Raw genomic sequence first — 26,369 nt, 5'->3', positions numbered from 1 at the left:
CAGGCCAGTTGGTCATATTGGGAAAATATTACATATACCAGGAGCAATCCTTTCGATTATATCAGTGGTAATTGATAGCTTGCAAATTTTTGATATCATCGGGCATCCCACAACTGCCATTCGACGCGATTTCTCCATCGGCGAGTTACGACAGCAGCATCAAGCTCTAGGAGACCCGCCCTCCACTGTCCAATCCCTTTTTGACATTAATGGCCACAGCGGGCTCGCCCTTGTCAGTGGCATCGTCATCGGAGCCACTAGTGTCCTTTGATACAACGTCGGCGGTGTAATGAAGAGGCTCGGATCGGAACGGTGGTGGCGTCGTAGAAGTTAGCTGAGTGATGGAACAGTCGTCGTCTCGCAATTGGTCAAATTTCCTGCTCTTTTTCTGCCCGATGGTCTGAATAGTCTTGACGCCTCCCATGTCGTAGCGTTCTTCATTAGAGCTGTGTTTGTCGTCGCCCCCGAGCAACGGGCGGAGAAGAGGAACGCAGGCTAGTGTTATACCCACTGTATCATTGAGAGAGCCGGCAGTCAGTCAGCAACATCATCCCCGATCCGTACAGAAAAAGGGCGGGCTGGAGGAGAACTTACAGCAAGGTTCCAACGCACTCCACATGATCGGTAGGGGGACAGTGTAGGTAACGTCGGTCATGTCCACCTCGACGAGAGAGTGAAGTCGGAAAGCGCTGATGACTACCACTCTACAAACAGGTTGACGTGGTGTCAGCAATTCGGAATTCTTATCGCGACAGAAAAAAGAGAAAAAAAAAGGGGGCGGGGCAGTGTGGTTGTAGCAATGAGAAGTGTACTGACCCTAGACCCATGCCGAATGTGAACATCAGGACCACCTTCTTGTACAGCACCATCTGCAGTTGATATAAGACGGGCATCGGCAGTAAAAGGACCACCATGTCTGTGATGATGTTGAGTATGCCGTGGCTGAGCCATAGTTTGACTGAATCACCACAATGCCCACCGGGAATCGTCTGATCCCAATTGAACGCTGCAGGCTGACAGATGGCTAGACTACCTGCCACGACGAGAATGACCCTGTAAAGGGGAGGGGGTTTAGCAATAATCAACAACACTGTGGTCGGGAGTTACTGACCAGAGCAAGATCACTACAGAAGTGACCCATGCGACTATGGTGAACATGCGAAGGGTAAATATGCGGCAGTAAAGGACTAGGATGGATATCTTAGTGAATGCCAGACTAGTTGCCCAGACGATCTGCTGCGCGAGCATCATCTGTATGGGTGGAAGTCAGTCAATGTCGGTGTCATGTCGGAATCACCTGGCCCCTTACCTTGATGAAAGTAGTCGGCCCCGATTCAATCCCAAACCGTTCGGTCAACTCTTTGACATGCCATCCTGCTCCGCCAACGAGGACACCTTGGGATCTCCGTAAGCTTCTCTTCAGAGTGTCAAACGTAGGAGGGGAAAGGCTTAGATGAGAACACGGGGGCTAGATAGACTTACAAGCCATGTTGAGACCTTGATAGCCCAGAACGTTGACCTAGCGCGCGAAGGGTGAGCTTCAATCTATGTTGGAAAGGTCCTCTCCTGAGATGGGATAGGGATTTACGTACCAGTGCCACCAGAATGAGATAGTCGCTTGCATCTAGTTCACGACCAGCCTTGCGCCGGGCAATGAGGCGCAAAGCGACGAAGAGCGATGGCACTAGGCTAAAGACAATGGCACAACCGAACAATGCCCGTGGCTCGGGGCGTTCAATAGGGAACAGAAACACCATGTTTGCGCGGCGACTAGATTATCGGCTTATTCGTCGTTTCGGTTCAAGTGCTAGAGTTGATACACACACACACATCATCTAGCAAACGAGTGTCGTGACTTGCCAAGCGGACGGGCTGACTAAATACCCCCTTAGTGTTGAAATCTCACGAGAAGGCAGACCGGATCTCGTCGCTTCCTCAGTTTGGCGAGATACTAGACCCATCTACCGAGTAGAACCGAGGATGCTACGAGACAAATTACCAACTGCTCTAAGGCCTGGGATCAGTGAAGATCTCGCCTGTTTGGAAGCATCGTCATCTGCCACAAACACCGCCAACAAAGGCGGCGCTGGGATAGGTGACACGCCGAGGAGTCCTCCGTGACCCACGGTAAGAAGACATTGGCAACAGCATTCTCACTCTGCCTGTATGAATCCTCTCCGGACGAACAACCCTAGGTTTGTGGACAGTGGACAGTCCCTCATGGGCAAAGGGTGGTATCATGACCGGGGTTGGACACAGGCACGCCGACAACCGAAAGGATCGAGCCGACGAGGTTATTCTCTTCCAACGGCGGTTCCTGTGCCCGACATTGCGTCGACAGTCCGGCTTCCGTTGTTAGTGAAGCAGTGGTTCCCGCGTGGGGGCGTGCGAATCCCTCCGAGCCCCTAATTTGATGGTAGACGCTCCGAGACCCAGTATTGTGAGTGGGCTACCATCCACTTGCCGCTTCCCCGGCCCCTGTCCACATTTATAGTCCGCCGTCAATGGCCATAGGGCGAAGTGGGCACTGGGAAGTCCCTCCGAATCACAGAAATAGCCATGGTTGGCCGTTGAATTAACACGTTCTAAGTGATTAATTTAATTTAATATTTTTATATAACTTATATTATAAATATAAGCGATATAAGTAGTAAAAAATAAATAAAAAGTTATATAAATTAGTATTAACCCCGTATTAATATAAATAAGTATTAAATATAAAGTAAAAAAAATATTTAACGTGGTTTATTACTTAGTAGCGTATATTACTTAATAGCGCACGTTTATTTTAAATCTTTATTTTTAAAATTTAATACGTAATAACTCTTTAATTATAATGCTTATTTAATATTAAAAGATCGAATTTTTTTAATAATTTAAGCGACGCGTAACGAATCGAATAAAATTAATTAACGGGTTACTGCGAAGCTTTACGATGTCTTTAAAACGACCTTACGTTACCGAATCCACGGCTTTTAACCTCGACGCGATATTCGATATATATATCGTAAATTAAATTTAATTAAAGAGGAGGTATTTTTTGAATATATAATCGATTTAAATACCCGGGGGATGCCCCTTAAAATCGTTAGTATAAAAAATATAATTAATCTCCTCTCGAAATCGCGCGGCGGCGACCGCGTCAATAAACACTGGGTTAAGCGCTTTATCGACCGTAACCCGAACCTTAAAACTCGAATAAATCGTTAATACAATTATTAAAGGGTTTTTTATAAGGATTTAAGTATTATTTCCGGTTAATTTAAGCTAGTCGCGAATATTAAGGCGAAATACGGTATTCTCGACGAAAATATTTTTAATTTTAATAAAACCGGCTTTATAATAAGTATAATTAGGTTAATACTCGTTATAATACGCGCCGATCGGCGTAAAAAAGCGAAATCGGTTTAGTTTAATAATCGAGAATAGTCGACGGTTATTAAATGTATTAATTTAAAAAGCTAATATATCCCGCCGTTTTTAATCGTTTAAAGTTAATACTATTTTACGAATTAAGTTTACGAATACGATTTACCGGGCGACTAAATAATTAAGCCGACTTTTAATAATTAAACTAATAACGAAATAAACCTAGATTAAATTAAATATTTCGATAAATATATTAAGTCGCGAACGAAGGGTTATTGTTATTTTTTAATCTTTAATAGTTATAAAAGCTATATTTCGGCGTAGTTCGAGAGATATTATAAAAATAACGATATTATTGCGCTTAGTATACCTCTTTATTTATTTTAATTATTAAATATAATATTTTATTCGCCGTTAAAGCGCGCGTATTCGAAAAGAATTAAGCTGTTTATTAAGGCGTCGATAAATTATATTACGAAGCTAAAGTTTTTTATCGCTTTTAAAGCCGCGTATTTTACTATTTTTACGAAAATTAGCATTAAATTTAAATTTAACGTATTTAATTTAATACTTTACTATTTAAATAAGGTAATTAATAAGCTAGATATACTTTTTTAAATGCTTATATTTATTTCGTTACGTTCGAGGACGGTTAATATTTATAATCCTTAAACGCCGTTTAACTTTTAATAAACGATTAAATACTTTACGTTTATTAAAAACAGGGTTTTTATTTATTAAAAAAGCTTTTTAACGTTAATTTTAAATATTATAAACTAAATAACGTGGTTTACTAGTAAGCGGGATATATTATATACCGGGACACTTTTTCGACTGATTATACTTTTTAAACTTTAATACGTTTTAATTTTATAACTATAATACTTAATCCTTTATTAAAAGAACGGATCGATTTAGCGATTTAAGCGACGCGAAACCCCGTAAAATATATTAGTTAAAGAGCTGCTACGAAAGCTTTTAATGTCCCACGAACTTTTCTAAATTATCGATTTTACGGCCGACCTTTATAACGCGAAATCGGACACTTTCGATAAAAATTAAATCCGATTAAAAAGGAGGTGCTTCGTAATTATATAATTAATTTAAATACCCGAGGGATGCCTCTTAATATGGCTAGTATAGAAGATATGGCTAATCTTTTCACCGCGTCGCGCGGCGGCGAACGCGTCGGTAAGCACTGGGTTAGGCGATTTATTAACCGTAACTTAGACTTTAAGACTAAAATAAATCGTCGATACGATTATTAGAGAGCTTTTTGCGAGGATTTAAACGTTATTTCCGGTTAATTTAAACTAATCGCGAATATTAAAGTTAAATACGGTATCGTTAATAAAAATATATATAATTTTTATAAAACCGGCTTTATAATAAATATAATCGGGTTAACCCTCGTCGTAACACGCGCCGATCGGCGTAGGAAAGCGAAATCGGTTTAACTTAGTAATCGAAAATAATCGACGGCGATTAAATGCATTAATTCGCAAAGCTAATACATTCCGTCGTTTTTAATCGTTTAAAGCTAATATTACTTAGCGAACTAAGCTATTAAATACGACTTACCGGGTAATTAAGTAATTAAACCGACTTCGAATAGTTAAATAAATAATAAAATAAACCTAAATTAAATTAAATACTTTAATAAATATATTAAATCGTAAACGAAGGGTTTATATCGCCTTTTAATCCTTAATAGCCACGAGAACTATATTTCGGCTAAATTCGAGGTATACTATAAAAATAACGGTATTATTACGTTTAGTATGCCTCTTTATTTTTTTTATTTACTTTAATTATTAAATATAGCACTTTATTCGCCTTTAAAGCGCGCGTATTCGAAAGAAATCGAGCTATTTATTAAAACCTCGATTAATTATATTACGAAGCTCGAGTTTTTTATCACGTTTAAAGCCGCGTATTTTACTATTTTTACGAAAGTTAATATTAAATTTAGATTTAATATATTTAGTTTAATACCTTATAACCTTAACGAGGTAATTAATAAGTTAAATATGCGTCTCCGGACACTTATACCTAGCCCGTCGCGTTCGGGAACGGCTAGCACCTACGACCCTTAGACGCCGTCTAACCTTTAATAAATAATTAAGCACTCTTTTTTATTAAAAAAAGGTGTTTACCTATTAAGAAAGCTCCTTAACGTTAATTTTAAAAACGGTGAATTAAATAACGAAGGGTATATATATAATCGTATATAAAATAACCCTTATAAAGGATTAAATACGCATATTATAAGAGGCTAATTTAGCTCTTTCGAAGCGCCGGAAAGCTAAAAAGTCGCGAGTCCAGCTTGGAAAAGCCTTTACGATTAAGGAATCTCGAAAGCTATAGGACGAAAAGGCAAAAGGGAAGCGGCTAGCGACTAATAAAAGCGAAAATAGTGGTTTATTAAAGAGGCGCGCGACGGGCGGCAGGCGCTGTGAGATCTGCGGCGAGATAGGCTATAATGCGTAAACATGTGAAAAGAATATAAAATCGAGTAGCGAATCGGATAGCGAGTAAATTTAATTAATAAAACGCGTTATAATTAAATAAACCTATATAAAAGTGTTAAAAAGTGGAAAAAGTGTCCCGGTATATAATATATCCCGCTTACTAGTAAACCACATTAATAAAAAGTATAAATAAAATAGCTTATAAAATAACCTTTATACGTAATCGGATACGTACTTTAAAAAAAGTTAATTTAGCCCTTTTAAAGCGTCGAAAAATTAAAAAATCGCGAGTTTAACTTAAAAAAGCCCTTATTATTAAAAAGTTTTAAAAGATATAAGACGAGAAGGTAATAAAGAAACGTCTAGCGACTAATAAAGGATAAAATAAGGGTTCGTCGAAACGGAGGGCGACCGGTAAAAGGCGCTGCGATATCTACGGCGAAATAGGTTATAATACGCGAATATACGAAAAAAATATAAAATTAATTAACGAATCGGATAACGAGCGATATTAATTAATTTAAAACGTTATAATTAAATTATTTTATATAAAAGTGTTAAAAAATAATAATAGTACGCTATTAAGTAATAAACTATATTATCGATAATAAATAATAAGTATTAAGACTTTTATTCGTTATAACGTTTAATTATAACTCGTTAACCCTTTACGATATAAAGTTTAAAACGAACCCGGGTTTTATAATAATATTATATTTTAAAAGAGTTATTATATTCGTTCGCTATATAAGCTTAATATTTATCGAAAAAAGTAATAACGTGGTTTACTATTAAGTGATCCGTATTATTAAGTGGTTTACCTTTATTATTTCTCGACTTTAATTAAACTTTATCGCGTAATAACTTTATAATTATAATGCTTAATTTAATTTAAAAAGACCGCATCGGTTTAATTATTTAAGCGATATAAAAGCTTTTAAATTTATTAAGTAAAAAAGATACTATAAAAGTATACGACGTTCTTAAAACTATTTCACGTTATTAAATCCACGGTCGAACCTTATAACGCGATATTTAATACTTACGGTATAAATTAAATACGAATAAAAAAAAGGTGTTTCGTAAGTATATAACGTGGTTTATTATTAAATCGAATATATTATTAAGTCGGACACTTTTTTTATATCTCGATATTTTTATATAAATTTATTTAATTATAATGTTTTAAATTAATTAAAATTATTCGCTATCCGATTCGCTACTTAATTCTATATTCTTTTTATACGTTTGCGCATTGTGACCGGTTTCGCCGCAGTTGCCATAGCGCCTACCGCCCGTCGCGCGTCGTTTCGACGAGCCACTATTTTCGCCTTCGCCGGTCGGTGGACGCTTCCTTTTTGCCTTCTCGTTTTATAGCGCTTAAGATTTTTTAATAGTAAGGGCTCCTTTAAGCTAGACTCGTAATTTTTTAGTTTTCCGGCGCTTCGAAAAAGCTAAATTAGCATTTTAAAAGGTGCGGACTTAATCTTTTAATATAATTACTTTATAGGTTATTCGGGTTATACCTTTCGCTATTTAGTTTACCGCATTTAAAATTAGCGTTAAAAAGCTTCCTTAATAAGTAAACACCCTTTTTTTAATATAAATAAAGTGCTTAGTCGTTTATTACGGATTAAACGGCGTTTAAAGGTTATACGTATTTAAAATCCCGGGTTATAATTACTTCGATATAAACGTTCGAAGTTACATATTTAATTTATTTATTATTTCGTTTAAATAGTAAAGTATTAAGCCGAATACGTTAAATTTAAATTTATTATTAGTTTTCGTAAAAATAGTAAAATATACGGCTTTAAACGCGATAAAGAATTTAAGCTTCGTAATGTAATTTATCGAGGCCTTAATAAATAGCTCGATTTCCTTCGAATAAGCACGTTTTAAAGGCGAATAAAGTGTTATATTAAAAGGTTAAAGTAAGTGCGATAAATAAAGAGGCATACTAATAGTAATAATATTATTATTTTAATAGTATACCTCGAATTCGGCCGAAATATAGCTCTTGTGGCCGTCGAGAATTAAGAGGCGGTAGCGACTTTTTATTTACGATCTAGTATATTTATCGAAGTGTTTAATTTAATTTAAACTTATCTCGTTATTAATCTATTTATTAAAAATCGGTTTAATTATTTAATCGCCCGGTAAACTATTTTCGCGCGATTAGTTCACGAGGTAATATTAGTTTTAAACGATTAAAAAGGGCGGAATATATTAGCTTTACGAATTAATACATTTAATAGCCGTCGACTATTCCAAATTATTAAGCTAAACCGATTTCGTTTTTTTACGCTAATTAGCGCGTATTACGACGAGTATTAACCCGATTATATTTATTATAAAGCCGGTCTCGTCGAAATTTTATATATTTTCGTCGACGATCTCGTATTTCGCTTTTATATTCGCGATTAACGTAAACTAACCGGAAATAACTTTAAAATTCTCGTAAAGAGCCCTTTAATAATCGTACCGACGATTTATTTTAATCTTTAGGTCCGGGTTGCGGTCGATAAAGCGCCTGACCCAGTGCTTGCCGACGCGGTCGCCGCCGCGCGACGCGGTGAGGAAATTGGCCATATTTTTTATACCAGCGAGATCGGGAGGCATCCCTCGGATATCTAGATTAATTATATGCTTACGAAGTACCTCTTTTTTAATTAGATTTAATTTACGTCGTTTTAATTAGATTTCGCGTTTTAAAATTTAGCCGTAAATTTAATAGCGTAAAATTAATTCGAGTATATTATAAACTTTTATTACTACTCTTTAATTTATTTAATTCGGTTTATTTCGTGTCGTTTAAATTATTAAAACTATCCGATTTTTTTAAGATTAATTAAGTATTATAATTATAAAAATATTACGCGTTAAAGTTTAATTATATTAAAATTAAATTTAAATACGTCGTTAAGTAATATACGTCGCGTAATAATAAACCACGTTATTTAATTTATTAATCACCTCGTCGAGATTATAAAAGATTAAATTAAAAACGTTAAATCCGGATTTAATATTATTTCCTATAAAAATAACGAAATGCGCGGTTTTAAAAGCGATAAAAAACTCATGTTTTATAATATAATTTATTAAAGCCTTAATAAACAGCTCGATTTCCTTTAAATAAGTACGCTTTAAAGCTAAATAAAGCGCTATATCGAGTAGTTAAAGTAAGTGAAATAAATAAAGAGGTATACCGAGTATAATAATATTATTATCTTAATAATATACCTCGAATTCGGCCGAAATATAGCTCTCGTAATTATCGATAATTAAGAGGCGGTGAAAACCTTTCGTTTATATTTTAATATATTTATCGAAATGCTTAATTTAATTTAAGCTTATTTCGTTATTAGTTTAATTATTAAAAGTCGGCTTAATTACTTAGTCGCCCGGTAAATCGATTTCGCGAAACTAGTTTACGAGGTAATATTAGCTTTAAACGATTAAAAACGTTGGAATATATTAGCCCTACGAATTAATATATTTAATAACTATTACTTATTCCTAATTATTAAACTAAACCGATTTCGCTTTTTTACGCCGCTCGGCGCGTATTATAACGAGTATTAACTTAATTATACTTATTATAAAACCGGTCTCGTCGAAATTTTAAATATCTTCGTTAACGATCCCGTATTTCGCCTTTATATTCACGACTAGTATAAACTAGCCGAAAATAATTTTAAAATTTTTATAAAAAGCTTTTTAATAATCGTACCGACGATTTATTTTAATCTTTAAATCCGAGTTATAATCGATAAAACGCCTAACCCAGTACTTATTAACGCGGTCGCCGCCGCGCGACGCGATAAAAAAGATTAGTTATATTTTCTATATTAACGAAATTAGGAAGCATCCCTCGGATATTTAAATTAATTATATATTTACAAAGTACCTCTTTTTGTAATTAAATTTAATTTATATCGTTTCGATCGGATTTCGCGTTTTAAAGTTCGGCTGTAAATTCGATAACGTAAAGTCGATTCGGGTATATTATAAGCTTTTATTATTATTTTTTAACTTATTTAATTCGGTCCGTTTTATATCGCTTAAATTATTAAAACTATTCGATCTTTTTAAAATTAATTAAATATTATAATTATAGAAATATTAACGTGGTTTATTATTACGCGACGTATATTACTTAACGACGCACTTAAATTTAATTTTAATATAATTAAACTTTAACGCGTAATATCTCTATAATTATAATATTTAATTAATTTTAAAAAAATCGGATAGTTTTAATAATTTAAATAATACGAAACGAACCGAATTAAAAAAACTAAAAAGCAGTAACGTGGTTTATTACTACGCGACGCATATCACTTAGCGACGTATTTTTTCCACTTTTCGACCTTTTTATATAAATTAATTTAATTATAACGTTTAAAATTAATTAAAATTACTCGTTATTCGATTCCTCGCTTAATTTTATATTTTTTTCACATGTTCGCGTATTGTAACCTGTCTCGCCGTAAATACTACAGCGCCTTCCACCGGTCGCCCTCCGTTTCGACGAACCCCTATTTTTATTTTTATCGGGCGTTAAACGTTTCTTTTTTACCTTTTTATCCTATAGCTGCTAAGATTTTTTAATAATAAAGGCTTTTTTAAGCTAGACTCGCGATTTTTTAGCTCTCCGGCGTTTAAAAAATACTAAATTAGCTTTTTTAATATATACATTTTATTACGGATAAAGGTTATTTTATAAGCTATTTTAATTAACGTGGTTTACTATTAAGTCGAATATATTATTAAGTCGAACACTTTTATTATTAACCTATTTAATTAAACTTTAACGCGTAATAACTTTATAATTATAATACTTTATTTATTTTAAGAAAAGCGGATAACTTTAATAATTTAAACATTATAAAACGGTTTAACCCGAATTAATTAAAAAGCTACGGCGAAACACTACGTCGTTTCATTATCCACCCTTAGTGACTAACTTTACGGCCGAACCGCACAACGCGAAATTCGATATTTAAAGTATAAATTAAATACGATTAAAAAAGAGGTGCTTTATAAATATATAATTAATTTAAATACCCGAGGGATGCCTTTAAAAATAGCTAATGTAAAAAATATAGCTAATTTCTTTATCGCGTCGCGCGGCGGCGACCGCGTCGGCAAGCACTAAGCTAGGCGCTTTATCGACCGTAACCCGGACCTTAAGATTAAAATAAACCGTTAATACGACTATTAAAAGGCTCTCTATAAAGATTCGAAGGTTATTTCCGGCTAATTTAGCTTAGTTATTAATATTAAGGCTAAATACGGTATCGTCGACGAAGATATATAAAATTTCGACGAAACCGGCTTTATAATAAGTATAATCGGGTTAATACTCGTCGTAATACGCGTTAATCGATATAAAAAAGCGAAGTCGGTTTAGCTTAGTAATCAGGAATAATTAACGGCTATTAAATGCATTAATTCGTAAAGCTAGTATATTCCGCCCTTTTTAATCGTTTAAAACTAATATTACCTCGCGAACTAGTCGCGCGAAAATAGTTTACTAAGCGATTAAGTAATTAAATCGACTTTTAATAAATAGACCGATAACGAAATAAGTCTAGATTAAATTAAACACTTCGATAAATATATTAAATCGCAGATAAAAAATCGCTACCGCCTCTTAATTCTCGACGGCCACGAGAGCTATATTTCGGCCGAATTCGAGGCATACTACTAGGATAATAACATTATTACTATTAGTATGCCTCCTTATTTATCGCACTTATTTTAACCTCTCGATATAGCACTTTATTCGCCTTTAAAACGTGTTTATTCGAAGGAAATCGAACTATTTATTAAGGCCTCGATAAACTATATTACGAAGCTTAAGTTCTTTATCGCGTTTAAGGCCGCATATTTTACTATTTTTACGGAAACTAATATTAAATTTAAATTCAGCGTATTTAGCTTAGTACTTTACTATCCGAACGAAGTGATAAATAAACTAAATATATAACTTCGAACGCTTATACCGGAATAATTACGACCCGGGATTTTAAACACGTATAACCCTTAAACGCTATTTAACTTATAATAAATAACTAAGCACTTTATTTATATTAAAAAAAAGGTGTTTACTTATTAAAAAAGTTTTTTAACGTTAATTTTAAATACGGTAAACTAAATAGCGAAAAGTATAACCCGAATAGTTTATAAGGTAACTATATTAAAAAATCAGGTCCGCACCCTTTAAAATATTAATTTAACCCTTTTAAAGTGCCGGAAAACTAAAAAATCACGAGTTTAATTTAAAGGAGCCTTTATTATTAAGGAATCTTAAACGCTATAAAACGAAAAGGTAAAAAGGAAGCGTTTACCGACCGGCGAAGGCGAAAATAGTGGCTCGTCGAAACGACGCGCGACGGGCGGTAGGCGCTATGGCAACTGCGGCGAAACCGGTTACAATACGCGAACGTATAAAAAAATATAAAATTAAATAGCGAATTAAATAGCGAGTAATTTTAATTAATTTAAAGCGTTATAATTAAATAAATTTATATAGAAATATCGAGATATAAAAAAAGTGTTTAACTTAATAATATATTCGACTTAATAGTAAACCACGTTATATTTTTCGTTATTTAATTTATCGCATTTAAAATCGGCGTCGGAGAGCTTTCTTAATAAATAAACACTTTTTTTTTAATATAAGTAGAGTACTTAGTTATTTATTAAAGGTTAAACGGCGTTTAAAGGTCGTAAATATTAATTATCCTCGAACGGGATAAATTAAATATAGGCGTCCGGAGACGTATATTTAATTTATTAATTACTTTATCGAGATTATAAAAGATTAAACTAGAAACGTTAAATCCGGATTTAATGTTATTTTTTATAAAAATAGCGAAATACGCGGCCTTAAAAGCGATAAAAAACTCGAACTTCGTAATATAATTTATCGAGGCCTTAATAAACAGCTCGATTTCTTTTAAATAAGCACGTTTTAAAGCCGAATAAAGTGCTATATCGAGTAATTAAAACAAATAAAATAAATAAGGAGGTATACCGAGTATAATAATATACTTCGAATTCGGCCGAAATATAATTCTCGTAGCTGTCGATAATTAAGAGGCGGTGGGAACTTTTCGTTTATGCTTTAATGTGTTTATCGAAGTGTTTAATTTAGTTTAAGCTTATTTCGTTATTAGTTCAGCTATTAAAAGTCGGCTTAATCACTTAGTCGCCCGGTAAATCGGTTTCGCGGGACTAGTTCGCGAGGTAATATTAACCTTAAACGATTAAAAACGGCGGAATATATTAACCCTGCGAATTAATATATTTAATCGCCGTTACCTATTCTTAATTATTAAACTAAACCGATTTCGCTTTTTTACACCGCTCGGCGCGTATTATAACGAGTATTAACCCGATTATACTTATTATAAAGCCGGTTTCGTCGAAATTTTAAATATTTTCGTCGACGATCCCGTATTTCGCCTTTATATTCGCGATTAATATAAACTAGCCGGAAATAATTTTAAAATCTTTAATATAGTTTATTACTACGCGACGTATATTACTTAGCGACGCACTTTTTCCACTTTTCGATTTTTTTATATAAATTAATTTAATTATAACGTTTAAAATTAATTAAAATTATTTACTATCCGATTTTTCGTTTAATTTTATATTCTTTTTATATATTCGCGTATTATAACCTGTCTCGCCGTAAACACCACAGCGCCTTCCACCGGTCGCCCTCCGTTTTAACGAACCCCTATTTTTACCTTTATCGGGCGCTAAACGCTTCCCTTTTACCTTCTCGTCCTGTAGCTGCTAAGATTCCTTAATAGTAAAGGCTCTTTTAAGCTAGATTCGCGATTTTTTAGCTCTCCGGCGCTTAAAAAGTATTAAATTAACCTTTTTTAATATATATATCTTATCGCGTATAAGGGTTATTTTATAAGCTATTTTAATTATACCTTTTATTATTTAGTTTATTATATTTAAAATCGGCGTCGGAGAGCTTTTTAATAAATAAATACTCTTTTTTTAATATAAATAAAGTATTTAGTTATTTATTAAAGGTTAAACGGCGTTTAAGGGTCGTAAGTATTAACTGTCCTTAAACGGGATAAGTTAAATATAAACGTTCGAAGACGTATATTTAGCTTATTAATTACCTCGTCGGGATTATAAGGGATTAAATTAAAAGCGTTAAATCTAAATTTAATATTATTTTTTGTAAAAATAACGAAATACGCGGCTTTAAAAGCGATAAAAAACTCGAGCTTCGTAATATAATTTATCGAGGCTTTAATAAACAGCTCGATTTTTTTTAAATAAGCACGCTTTAAAGCCGAATAAAGTGCTATATCGAGTAGCTAAAACAAGTGAAATAAATAGGGAGGTATACCGAGTATAATAATATTATTATTTTGGTAGTATGCTTCGAATTCGGCCGAAATATAGCTCTCGTGGTTATCGATAATTAGGAGGCGGTGGGAACTTTTCGTTTACGCTTTAATATGTTTATCGAAGTGTTTAATTTAATTTAAGCCTATTTCGTTATTAGTTCAGCTATTAGAAATCGGCTTAATTACCCAGTCGCCCGGTAAATCGGTTTCGCGGGACCAGTTCGCGAAGTAATATTAGCCTTAAACGATTAAGAACGGCGGAGTATACTAGCCCTGCGAATTAATGCATTTAATCGCCGTTACTTATTCTCGATTATTAAGCTAAACCGACTTCGCTTTTTACGCCGCTCGGCGCGTGTTACGATAAGTATTAACCCGATTATACTTATTATAAAACCGGTTTCGTTAAAATTTTAAATATTTTTATTAATAATCCCGTATTTCGCCTTTATATTCGTAATTAATATAAATTAGCCGAAAATAACTTTAAAATCCTCGTAAAAAGCTTTTTAATAATCGTACCGACGATTTATTTTAGTCTTTAAGTCCGGGTTACGGTCGATAAAGCGCCTAACCCAATGCTTACCGACGCGGTCGCCGCCGCGCGACGCGGTAAGAAAATTAGCCATATCTTTTACATTAGCAAAATCGGGAGGCATCCCTCGGATATTTAAATTAATTATATGTTTACGAAATACCTCTTTTTTAATTAAATTTAGTTTACGTCGTTTCGGTCGGATTTCGCGTTTTAAAGTTCGGCCGTAAATTCGATAACGTAAAGTTAATTCGGGTATATTATAAGCTTTTATTACTGCTCTTTAGTTTATTTAATTCGCTTCGTTTCGTATCGCTTAAATTATTAAAACTATTCGATTTTTTTAAAATTAATTAAGCATTATAATTATAAAGGTATTATACGTTAAAGTTTAATTATATTAAAATTAAATTTAAATACGTCGCTAAGTAATATACGTCGCGTAGTGGTAAACCACGTTATAAAAAGCCTTTTAATAATCGTACCGACGATTTATTTTAGTCTTTAAGTCCGGGTTACGGTCGATAAAACGCTTAACCTAGTGCTTGCCGACTATAACGATGCTTATTAGGGGTTTAATAAAAACCTAGTAGAACGTACGCGGGTTTATATTAATAATGCGAGAGAGTATTTAAACGGGTAATAGAATTACATTATCGGTAAAGTAATAAAGTAATTAAGTTTTAAATAAATACTAAGGCGTAATTTATAATATTATAATAAGTTATTAAAGTATATACTTTATTAATAAATAAAGATTAATATTTAAATTAATTACTAAATAAACGAAAGTATTTAAAAAACTATATAAAGAAATATTCGTCTTATATTTAGCCTCGCTCCCTTATTAATAATTAATTCGTTAACTTATTCGTTATTTTAAAATAAACTCTTAAGCCTTAAATTAAAGGTTTATTTATTACTTTAAAATAAGCCCCTAATCCGTTAGTTTACCTAGATTAGTGGCTATCCTTTTATAATCCGACTAATCCGTCACGTAACTTGTGGCTGGTGCTTATGGCGGTTTTCCCTGCCTTAGGGTCTCTAGTCTTTTTAGCGGGGTATCGCACTTCCGTGGCTGCCTATGCTTCGTTTCTTAGCCGTATAAGTAGGTTAGGTCGTAATACTATCCCCTCTTTTTTTAAGCCTTTATTTTTAAAACGCTAGGTTTTATAAGTATCCTTTTTATTATTTTTTATAAGTTTTTTTCTTTTTTTTTTTTTATTATAGTTTTTTTATAATATATATTTATTATATTTAATTATATTAAGAAATCTTTTCGTTTTAAATCGAAAAAAATAAAATAACGTTATAACCTTATTATACTCATCGACGAATTTAATATTAAAATTATGCCGTATTCCTTATGCTCGTCGCGTAAATAAACGTATAAAATAATAAAGGGTGCTTCGCGTTATCGCGAGTACGTTTATTTAAGTTTATTCTATAATAGTTCGAAAGTATCGGTCTCGGCGGTTTTTTAAATCGTAAATAAATCGAAGCGTCTTCGTACTGCCGAGTAAGAGGCTAGCGATTCTTTTCGTTAAGTTAATAAGGCTTTAAAAAAAGCCCACCGAGACGCTTAAAAGGCTTTTTTTCGCCTAGAACGGATTCGTATCCAGCGGGAATCCTTAGTGTCTCGCGGGTCGGAAATAGCTACGCGTGGTCTTCGTTCCCTCGACGAATTAAAAGCTTCGAAACGTGTTAAGGCGGACGCGGTAATCGATATTTATTTTTATAATACCTTTAATATTATTAATTAGTTTAATACCGATATCGATTTTTCGTTTTTTTAAATTCTTAAAGCTTTTTAAAGGCGTTTTTTAAGTATTTTTTAAGTTTTTAAGTGTTTTTTTTAAGTAAATAATCTTTCTATTAAACGAGGTATTTTTATTTACGTCCTGCTCGCTTTTTATCGAGTATCTTTTCGATTTCGTATTCGTATTAATCTGTTTCGATTTTTAGCCGCGTTTTAAGTTTAGTGTTTTTTAATACTAGTTCGAGTAAAGAGATATAAAATATAGGGTATATTTTTATAGTTTTTAGTAACGATAATCGATAGTTAGTTTTTAAAATAACTTCTACGATTTTAAATAGTCCGATTTTTTTAAAGTTTAGTTTCTCGCTTAGTCGCTTAGTTTTAATGTTCCGTTATAAAGGTAAATTTTTTCTCTTTTTTTTAAAGGTTAATCCCTTTAATTTTGTTTTATCGGCGTGTTCCTTTATTCGTTTTTAGAGAAAGGTGAGATTTTCTTACAGCGATGTTTATAATTCCTTTAGTTTTTCGACTTAAATGGTCGCTATTAGTGTTAACTCTTTTTCTAGGGGGTTCTTTATAATGTTAAGGTCGAACCCATAGTTTACTTTAAATGGTAATATGCGTGTTATTTCGTTATCTACACTATTATATATAAATTATACCATTAGTAATAGTCGTACCCAGTTATTTTATTCGTAGTTAATATAATATCGAAGATACTATTTTAATATTTAGTTTATTTATTCGGTCTAGCCGTTTATTTACGAATAATAGGCTATAAATAGTTTATATTTAACATAGAGTTATATTATAAGTAATTTTTAAAACTTAGATATAAATAGCTTATCTTTATCCGAGATAATAGTTTCCGGTAACCTATATTAACTAATAATTATCTTAAGGAAGGTGTATATTAAATCCTCGGCGGTATTAACTTCTTTATATAGTAAAAAATAGGTATACTTTGTAAACTTATTCGTAATAATTAAAATACTATCGTATATAACTTTAGTTAATAGTTCTTTTAACGGTGATAGCTTAATAATTTAATTTAAGGCGATGGTTTTTTAAGCCTTATTAAGTAGTGAGATTAGTTACAGTTCTTCGTAGGGTTAATGTTTAATTACTTTAGCTTTATTATAGAGGTCGTATTTTTTTATAGTTTTAACGATTTAATTTTTAAAATTCTCGCAGTCATACAGTCTAGTGATTCGTTTCTAGGTTTTATAGATTCCTTAATGACCGTGTGCGGGTGTTCGTGGAATTCCCTAAGGAACTCTTGCCTGTATTATTTTAAAATATATAGTTTGCCGTAGTAGTATATTAGGCCGTTCTTTAAGCCGGCTTTTAGTAGCGTAAGCTGTGTGGTATTTATTTATTCGTAGTACGTCCGGAATTTTATAATTTATTTATTATTATATATTATATTACTAATCGTATTAATTTACCGGGATAATATAAAATTACTATCTTAGTTTTACGTAAAAATAATTCGGGTTTCGGTTAAAACTTCCTCTTAATAGTCTAGCCGACGGCTAAGCGCGTTAACTCGTCCGTTTTCGCTACCTTTCTAATAAATAATAATAAAGTTAAATCCCGACAGGAATTCCGCCTATTGTACTTATCGTTTATTTAATTCTTTATTAGTGGTAAACGATATAAGGTTTTTATAGTTTATATAAACCTTTACTAATACTTTTATTCCGTTTAAATAATGCTTTTATTCTTTAAAAGCTTTAATAATAACTATTAATTCCTTGTCGTAAATCTAGTAATTAAGTTCTAGTCTATTCAGCTTCTTCGAAAAGAATGCTATTAAGTGCAGCTTCCCACTATCGTCCCGTTAACTAAGTTACCCTCCGATCGCATAATCCGATGCGTCGGTTTCAACTTCGAATGGTCTAATAGGGTCTGCCATGCGAAGCACCGGTTCGCTGGCGATTCTCTTTTTAAAATCTTAAAAGGCCGATTCTTCTGTTTCCGTCCATCGAAATAGTTCGTTTTTCCGGGTTAAGTTCGTTAGGGGTGTCGCTATTTTATTAAACTTAAAGATAAAGATCTTATAATAGTTAACTAGTTTAAAAAACGATTAAACTTTTATAACGTTTATAGGCGTAAGCTACTCCTTAACTATTAATATTTTAGAAAATTCTATTCGAATTTTTCCTAAGGACACCACGTATCTTACGAAAGTAATTAATTATTTATAGAATTCGCTCTTTTTAAGGTTAATTAATAAATTAACGTCTTATAGTTTTTAAAGTATTAACTTTACGTATTCCTTATATTACTCCTCGTTTTTTAAGTAAATAAAGATATTATCGAGGTAAATAATAGCGAATTTATCGATATATTCTCGTAATATATAATTAATTATGCTTTAAAAGCTAGTTAAAATATTAGTTAAATTAAAAAGCATGACAAAATATTTAAAGTGCCCGTATTTAATTCGGAAGGCAGTTTTCTATTTTTCTTCTTCTTTAATCCGGATAAGTCTATAAGTATTTAGTAAGTTTAAAGCCGTAAAGATCTTAGCTTAGTATAATTTATTTCGTAGGTCGTTAATTAAGGGTAAGGAGTATCGGTTCTTAATAGTAATATCGTTAAGTTTTTAATAATCGATATATATTCGCTATTTAAGTTTCTCGTTTTTACTTTTCTTTAATACGAAAAGTATAAGGTATTTTATTAATAACGTAAATAGTCGTACGTATCCCTTAGCGAGGTTTTTCTTAATATAATCCTTTAAGGCTTATTCGTATTCTTAATTTAATCGATATATCGGCATAAAGTAAAGTTTCTTCCCTTTTTTAAAGGGTATCTCGTAATTTTATTATATATATTTTAATAGTCTTGTTTTTAGTTCTCTATTAAACAGGTCGCTAAATTTCTTATAATCTTTCGATATTTATATAGTAACGTTTAGCTTTAACTCTTTAGTTATAATATAAGCTTTAAATATCGTTAGTTTACTTAAGGGTTCTTTTTATAAACGCTGTTTAAAGGCTAAGCTCTTTTTTAATATATTTTATTAAAAACGGCTAGTCTTTTAATTAATTCTAAGATTACTCACTCGTAATTAAAGTATCCTTAAAATTATATCGTATTTTAACACTTTCGTAATATTACACGTAATTCGTTTATATCGTTATTTAATAATAATAAAAAGGTTCGTAACTTCTTTCCGTATTTCTCTACCTTTATACGTTATAAATCCTCTATTAACGGTCTTAAATCGATATAAAGCGTCCTTTTTTTACTATTTTAATTTTAAGCTATTAACGATTTTTAGTAAGATATAATTTCTTTACGCTTCGCTATCGAGTAACGCGTTAACGTAAGTTCTTTTTATACTTATCGTTAATGTAATATACTCGTAAATGTTTTAATTATTCGTCGTATAGTATAGAGACCTATTTTATCCCGCTTAATATTATCCTTTTACAGTCGGCGGCTTCCATTTCCCGATTGTTACCTTTTACGACCGAGGTCTCCTCTTATACCCTTTTATCGGTGTAAAATCGCTTATTAATTAAAGGTAAACGTAAATATAGAGGTATAGTTTAATAGTGGCGACGTTTTATAGTGTCGTTTTATAGTTCGTAGGTTAATTTTTTTAAGTTTTACGAATCGTAATTAATAAATAAGTTTAATAATATTATCGTCTTAATACCATTAAATTATCGGAGTATCGTTATTTATTAATAGGCGATCAGCTCGTTTTATAATCTTAATAGTTTCTCTTTTCGTTATTAAAAAGAATCGCTATCGTAAAGCGCTACTAGCCGATAGTGGCGCGTTATAAGTCTTATAATAGATTATTTTCGGTAATTTTAATTTTATCGCTAGCTATATTTCGGGCGTCGTATTTCCGTATATTTATTATAATACCGTAACTTTATCGTAAACGTATACTATATACTAAGGTTAATTATATTAGTTTTATAGCCGTTCTTTTAAATAATATTTCCTAAGCTACCTAGGGTCTTTTTTTACTAATAAATAAGCCTTTTGAGGGTTAAATATAAACGTCCTAACTTTCTTAATTAAATAGTTTAAATATAAACGTATAATAAATGTTCGCTTAATTCGTCGGGGAAACCACTCGTTTATAAGTTTCTCCTCGAAATACTCTATATATTCGTCGTGTACACACGAAATTTAAAAAAGCGTAAAATATATATTATTAATAAGCGAGACCCGCGGGTCGTTTTTAACGGTATAATTAACGTAAATTCCTTTTTTAAATCTTTTCGTAATAAACTATTATCGTTTTACCTTAAATTTTAGGTAAGGTATTCCGGGAATAGCGATCTATTTATCGACGTCGAGGTCTCGGTACTTAAGTAATTCGGTTATAAGGTTACTTAAAGTTATTTTAATAAGTCGTTCCGGGTCGTTTATTAATTCCTCGGTATCGCTAATATTTAAACCGGAGTCGCTAAGGTTTATTTCGTGCGTTCGGCGCATTATAGCCATAGTTTTATGCTCTTTATTTCTTTTTCGTAGTTTTTTAAGGAACTATCCGGTCCCTTCCTTATTTACCAAGTAAATAATACAGCCATTATCGTAACAGGCTATTTAAGAAAGATTACTATATAGCGCTTTCTCGTTACCCTTAATAGCTACTATAGCTAATCCTTCTTTAATAGCGTTAATATATCGTCCTTCGGGTATTAATTTAAATGTTTTTTTACTTCGATAATCCCTAGCGTAATATCCTTTTTTTTAATAGTTATAATAAATAACGTTTTATTTTTTATCGTTCTTATTATACTAAGTTACGTCGAGGTTTATAAGTTCGCTATAGTAATTAAAAGAGGTTTTCTTTAATGCTTATTATTAAATAAGTCGTTTATTATTAGCCTTTAGTTTATTATTATTAGCTCGAAATCCTTAATATCCTCATTATTCGAGTTATCGTTCGTATAGTCGGTTATTAATCTTAATAATTCTTTTAATATAATTATTAAAGTTATCCGGTTTATCTTCCCGGCTTATTTCGTCCTTCACTTCTTTTCGCAGCCCGGCGTAAAAAAGTATTATTAAAGCGTTATTATCGTTCTATTCCGTTCTAAAAAAGATTTGTTTAAACTTAGCGGCGTATTAGGATACCGATCCCTTCTATTTAAACTGTATAAGTATTCGCTTTATAGTCCGGATTTTATCGGGATTTCCGAAAATAGCCTTTAGTTTCTTCTTAAACCCGGCATAACTACGGAAAAATCTCTTAATATCGTCTTTTTAATTATTCTCATCGGGGTTATTAAAATAGTCGCGCATAATAAGTTTAAACTATATAAATGCGTCTCCTTTAAAGAATCCTACGGCGCAGAGGACCTTATCCTATTCGATAATAATAACGTGGGCGTAAAAGCGTAGGTAAGCCTTAACCTGCGTAAAAAAAACCTTAGACATTTCTTTCCTTACCATCGTAAATCTACGAGGACGTAAGCTTAAACTCACCGTGTTCGGAGATTAAAGTAGGCATAACAGTAATTTATTCGATAAGCTAAGTATTCTCGTTTTTCACTTATTTAAGCTATGCCTATAGGTGTCGAATTATTACGAGGACGTCGGGTCCTCTCGTAGGGTTATTAACGGCGCTCTCGGCTGGGGTTTAAGGTGCTATAATATCGAATATTACTTTAAGTCTAAATAGTAACTCGTAAAAATAAAAATAATTAAAATATAACGATACTTATTAAAGGTTTAATAAAAACCTAATAAAACGTACGCGGGTTTATATTAATAATACGAGAAAATATTTAAATAAGTGATAAAATTATACTATCGGTAAAGTAATAAAATAACTAAGTTTTAAATAAATGCTAAGGCGTAATTTATAGTATTATAATAAGTCGTTAAAATATATAACGTGGTTTATTATTAAGTCGAATATATTATTAAATCGGACACTTTTTTTATATCTCGATACTTTTATATAAATTTATTTAATTATAACGCTTTAAATTAATTAAAATTACTCGCTATCCGATTCGTTACTTAATTTTATATTTTTTTTACACGTTCGCGTATTGTGACCGGTTTCGCCGTAGTTACTACAGCGCCTACCGCCCGTCGTGCGTCGTTTCGACGAGTTACTATTTTCGCTTTCGCCGGTCGGTGGACGCTTCCTTTTTGCTTTTTCGTTCTGTAGCGCTTAAGATTCCTTAATAGTAACGGCTCCTTTAAGCTAGACTCGTAATTTTTTAGCTTTCCGGCGCTTCGAAAAGGCTAAATTAGCATTTTAAAAGGTGCGGACCTAATCTTTTAATATAGTTACCTTGTAGGTTATTCGGGTTATACCCTTCGCTATTTAGTTTACCGTATTTAAAATTAGCGTTAAAGAATTTTTTTAATGGGTAAACACCCTTTTTTAATATAAGTAAAATGCCTAATCGTTTATTACGGGTTAAACGGCGTTTAAGGGTTATACGTGCTTAGAGTCCCGGGTCGCGATTACTTCGGTATAAACGTTCGAAGTTATATATCTAGCTTGTTTATTACTTTATTTAAATAGTAAGGTACTAAGCCGAATACGCTGAATTTAGATTTAATATTAATTTCTGTAAAAATAATAAAATATGCGGCTTTAAACGCGATAAAGAACTTAAGCTTCGTAATATAGTTTATCGAGGCCTTAATAAATAGCTCGATTTTCTTTAAATAAGCACGTTTTAAAGGCGAATAAAGTGCTATATCGAGAGGTTAGAGTAAGTGCGATAAATAAAGAGGTATATTAATAATAATAATGTTATTATCTTAGTAATATGCCTCGAATTCGGCCGAAATATAGCTTTCGTAGCCGTTAAGAATTAAGAGGCGGTAGCGACCTTTTATCTACGATTTAATATATTTATCGAAGTACTTAATTTAGTTTAAACTTATCTCGTTATCGATTTATTTATTAAAAATCGGTTTAATTACCTAATCGCCCGGTAAGCTATTTTTACGCGACTAGTTCACGAGGTAATATTAATTTTAAACGATTAAAAAGGCGGAATATATTAGCTTTACGAATTAATACATTTAATGGCCGTCGACCATTCCCGATTACTAGGCTAGACCGACTTCGCTTTCCCATACCGATCAGCGCGTATTACGACGAGTATTAACCCGATTATACCTATTATAAAGCCGGTCTCGTCGAAATTCTATATATTCTCGTTAACGATACCGTATTTAGCTTTAATATTAATAACTAAGTTAAACTAACCGGAAATAACCTTCGGATTTTTATAAAAAGCTTTTTTAATAATCGTACCGACGGTTTATTCTAGTCTTAAGGTCCGGGTTACGGTTAATAAAGCGCTTAGCCCAGTGCTTACCGACGCGGTCGCCGCCGCGCGACGCGATAAGGAGATTAGCTATATTTTCCACACTAACTATCTTTAGAGGCATCTCTCGGGTATTTAAATTAATTATATACTTACGAAGCACTTTTTTTTAATCGTATTTAATTTATATTTTAAATATCGGATTTCGCGTCGTGCGGTTCGGCCGTAAAGTTAATCACTAAGGGTAAATAATAAGACGACGTAGTGTTTCGCCGTAGCTCTTTAATTAATTCGGGTTAAACCGTTTTATAACGCTTAAATTACTAAGGTTATCCGCTTTTTTTAAAATAAATAAAATATTATAATTATAAAGTTATTACGCGTTAAAGTTTAATTAAATAAATCGGTAATAAAAGTGTTTAACTTAATAATATATTCGATTTAATAGTAAACCACGTTACTTTATTAATAAATAAAGATTAATATTTAAATTAATTATTAAATAAGCGAGAATATTTAAAAGACTATATAAAGGAATATTTATTTTATATTTAGCCTCGCTCCCTTATTAATAGTTAACTCGTTAGCTTATTCGTTATCTTAGAATAAGCTCCTGAGCTTTGGATTAAAAGTTCATTTATTACTCTAAAATAAGCCCCTGATCCGTTGGTTCACCTGGATCAGTGGCTGTCCCTTCATGATCCGACTGATCCGTCACGTGACTTATGGCTGGTGCTTATAGCGGTTTTCCCTGCCCTGGAGTCTCTAGTCCTTCTGACGGGGTATCGCACTTCCGTGGCTGCCTGTGCTTCGTTTCTTAGCCGCATAAGTAGGTTAGGTCGTAACACCGACGCGGTCGCCGCCGCGCAACGCGGTGAGGAAATTAGCCATATTTTTTACACTAACGAGATTAGGAGGCATCCCTCGAATATCTAGATTAATTATATATTTATAAAGTACCTCTTTTTTAATTAAATTTAGTTTACGTCGTTTTAATCGGATTTCGCGTTTTAAAATTCGGCCGTAAATTCGATAACGTAAAATTAATTCGAGTATATTATAAGCTTTTATTACTACTTTTTAGTTTATTTAATTCGCTTCGTTTCGTGTCGCTTAAATTATTAAAACTATTCGATTTTCTTAAGATTAATTAAGCATTATAATTATAAAGGTATTACGCGTTAAAGTTTAATTATATTAAAATTAAATTTAAATGCGTCGTTAAGTAATATACGTCGCGTAGTAATAAACCACGTTAATAAAAGTTTATAATATACCCGAATTAATTTTACGTTATTAAATTTACGGCCGAACTTTAAAACGCGAAATCCGACCGAAACGACGTAAATAAAATTTAATTAAAAAAGGTACTTCGTAAATATATAATTAATTTAAATATTCGAAGGATGCCTCCTAATCTCGTTAGTGTAGAAGATATGGCCAATTTTTTATCGCGTCGCGCGGCGGCGACCGCGTTAGTAAATATTAAGTTAAGCGTTTTATTAACCGTAACCCGAATTTAAAGATTAAAATAAATCGTCGGTAAGATTATTAAAAAGTTTTTTATAAAGATTTTAAAGTTATTTCCGGCTAGTTTACGCTAATCGTAAATATAAAGGCGAAATACGAGATCGTCGACGAAAATATTTAGAATTTCGACAAGACCGGCTTTATAATAAGTATAATCGGGTTAACACTCGTTATAATACGCGCCGAGCGGCGTAAAAAAGCGAAGTCGGTTTAATTTAATAATCGAGAATAAGTAACGGCGATTAAATATATTAATTTATAAGGCTAATATATTTCGCCGTTTTTAATTATTTAAAGTTAATACTATTTTACGAATTAAGTTCGCGAATACGATTTACCGGGCGACTAAGTAATTAAGCCGACTTTTAATAATTAAATTAATAACGAAATAAGCTTAAATTAAATTAAGTATTTCGATAAATATATTAAAATATAAACGAAAAGTTCCCACCGCCTCTTAATTATTAATAACCACGAAAGTTATATTTTAACCGAATTCGAGGTATATTATTAAAATAATAATATTATTATACTCGGTATGCCTCTTTATTTATTTCACTTACTTTAACTACTCGATATAGCGCTTTATTCGGCTTTAAAGCGTACTTATTTAAAGGAAATCGAGCTGTTTATTAAGGCCTTAATAAATTATATTACGAAGCTCGAGTTTTTTATCGCTTTTAAAGCCGCGTATTTCGCTATTTTTACGGAAAATAATATTAAATCTAGATTTAGCGCTTTTAATTTAATCCCTTATAATTTTAATAAAGTAATTAATAAGTTAAATATACGTCTTCGAACGTTTATACTTAACTTATCTCGTTTAGGAACGATTAATACTTATAACCTTTAAACGCCGTTTAACCTTTAATAAATAATTAAACACTTTATTTATATTAAAAAAAAAGTGTTTACCTATTAAAAAAACTCTTTAACGCCGATTTTAAATACGGTAAACTAAATAACGAAAAATATAACTAAAATAGCCTATAAAATAACCCTTATGCGCGATAAGATATATATATTAGA

General features: G+C 32.2%; 1 protein-coding gene across 1 annotated transcript; it reads right to left on the bottom strand.

The window, feature by feature from the left end:
- Positions 1-166: 166 nt before the first annotated feature.
- PG997_006182 (uncharacterized protein) lies at positions 167-1,757 on the bottom strand (the record flags this gene model as incomplete). The annotated part of the gene is made up of 7 exons (XM_066810497.1): positions 167-510; positions 595-704; positions 817-1,053; positions 1,112-1,251; positions 1,310-1,395; positions 1,483-1,519; positions 1,593-1,757. 7 exons carry the CDS (start codon positions 1,755-1,757, stop codon positions 167-169), a joined length of 1,119 nt encoding a protein of 372 aa, XP_066669420.1.
- Between the last annotated feature and the right edge of the window lie 24,612 nt (positions 1,758-26,369).

This window comes from Apiospora hydei (genome assembly GCF_038363865.1).
Source record: "Apiospora hydei strain CBS 114990 chromosome Unknown utg000005l_segment0_segment0, whole genome shotgun sequence".
Classification (NCBI taxonomy): Eukaryota; Fungi; Ascomycota; class Sordariomycetes; order Amphisphaeriales; family Apiosporaceae; genus Apiospora; species Apiospora hydei.
This window is presented reverse-complemented; position numbering and strand designations above follow the sequence as displayed.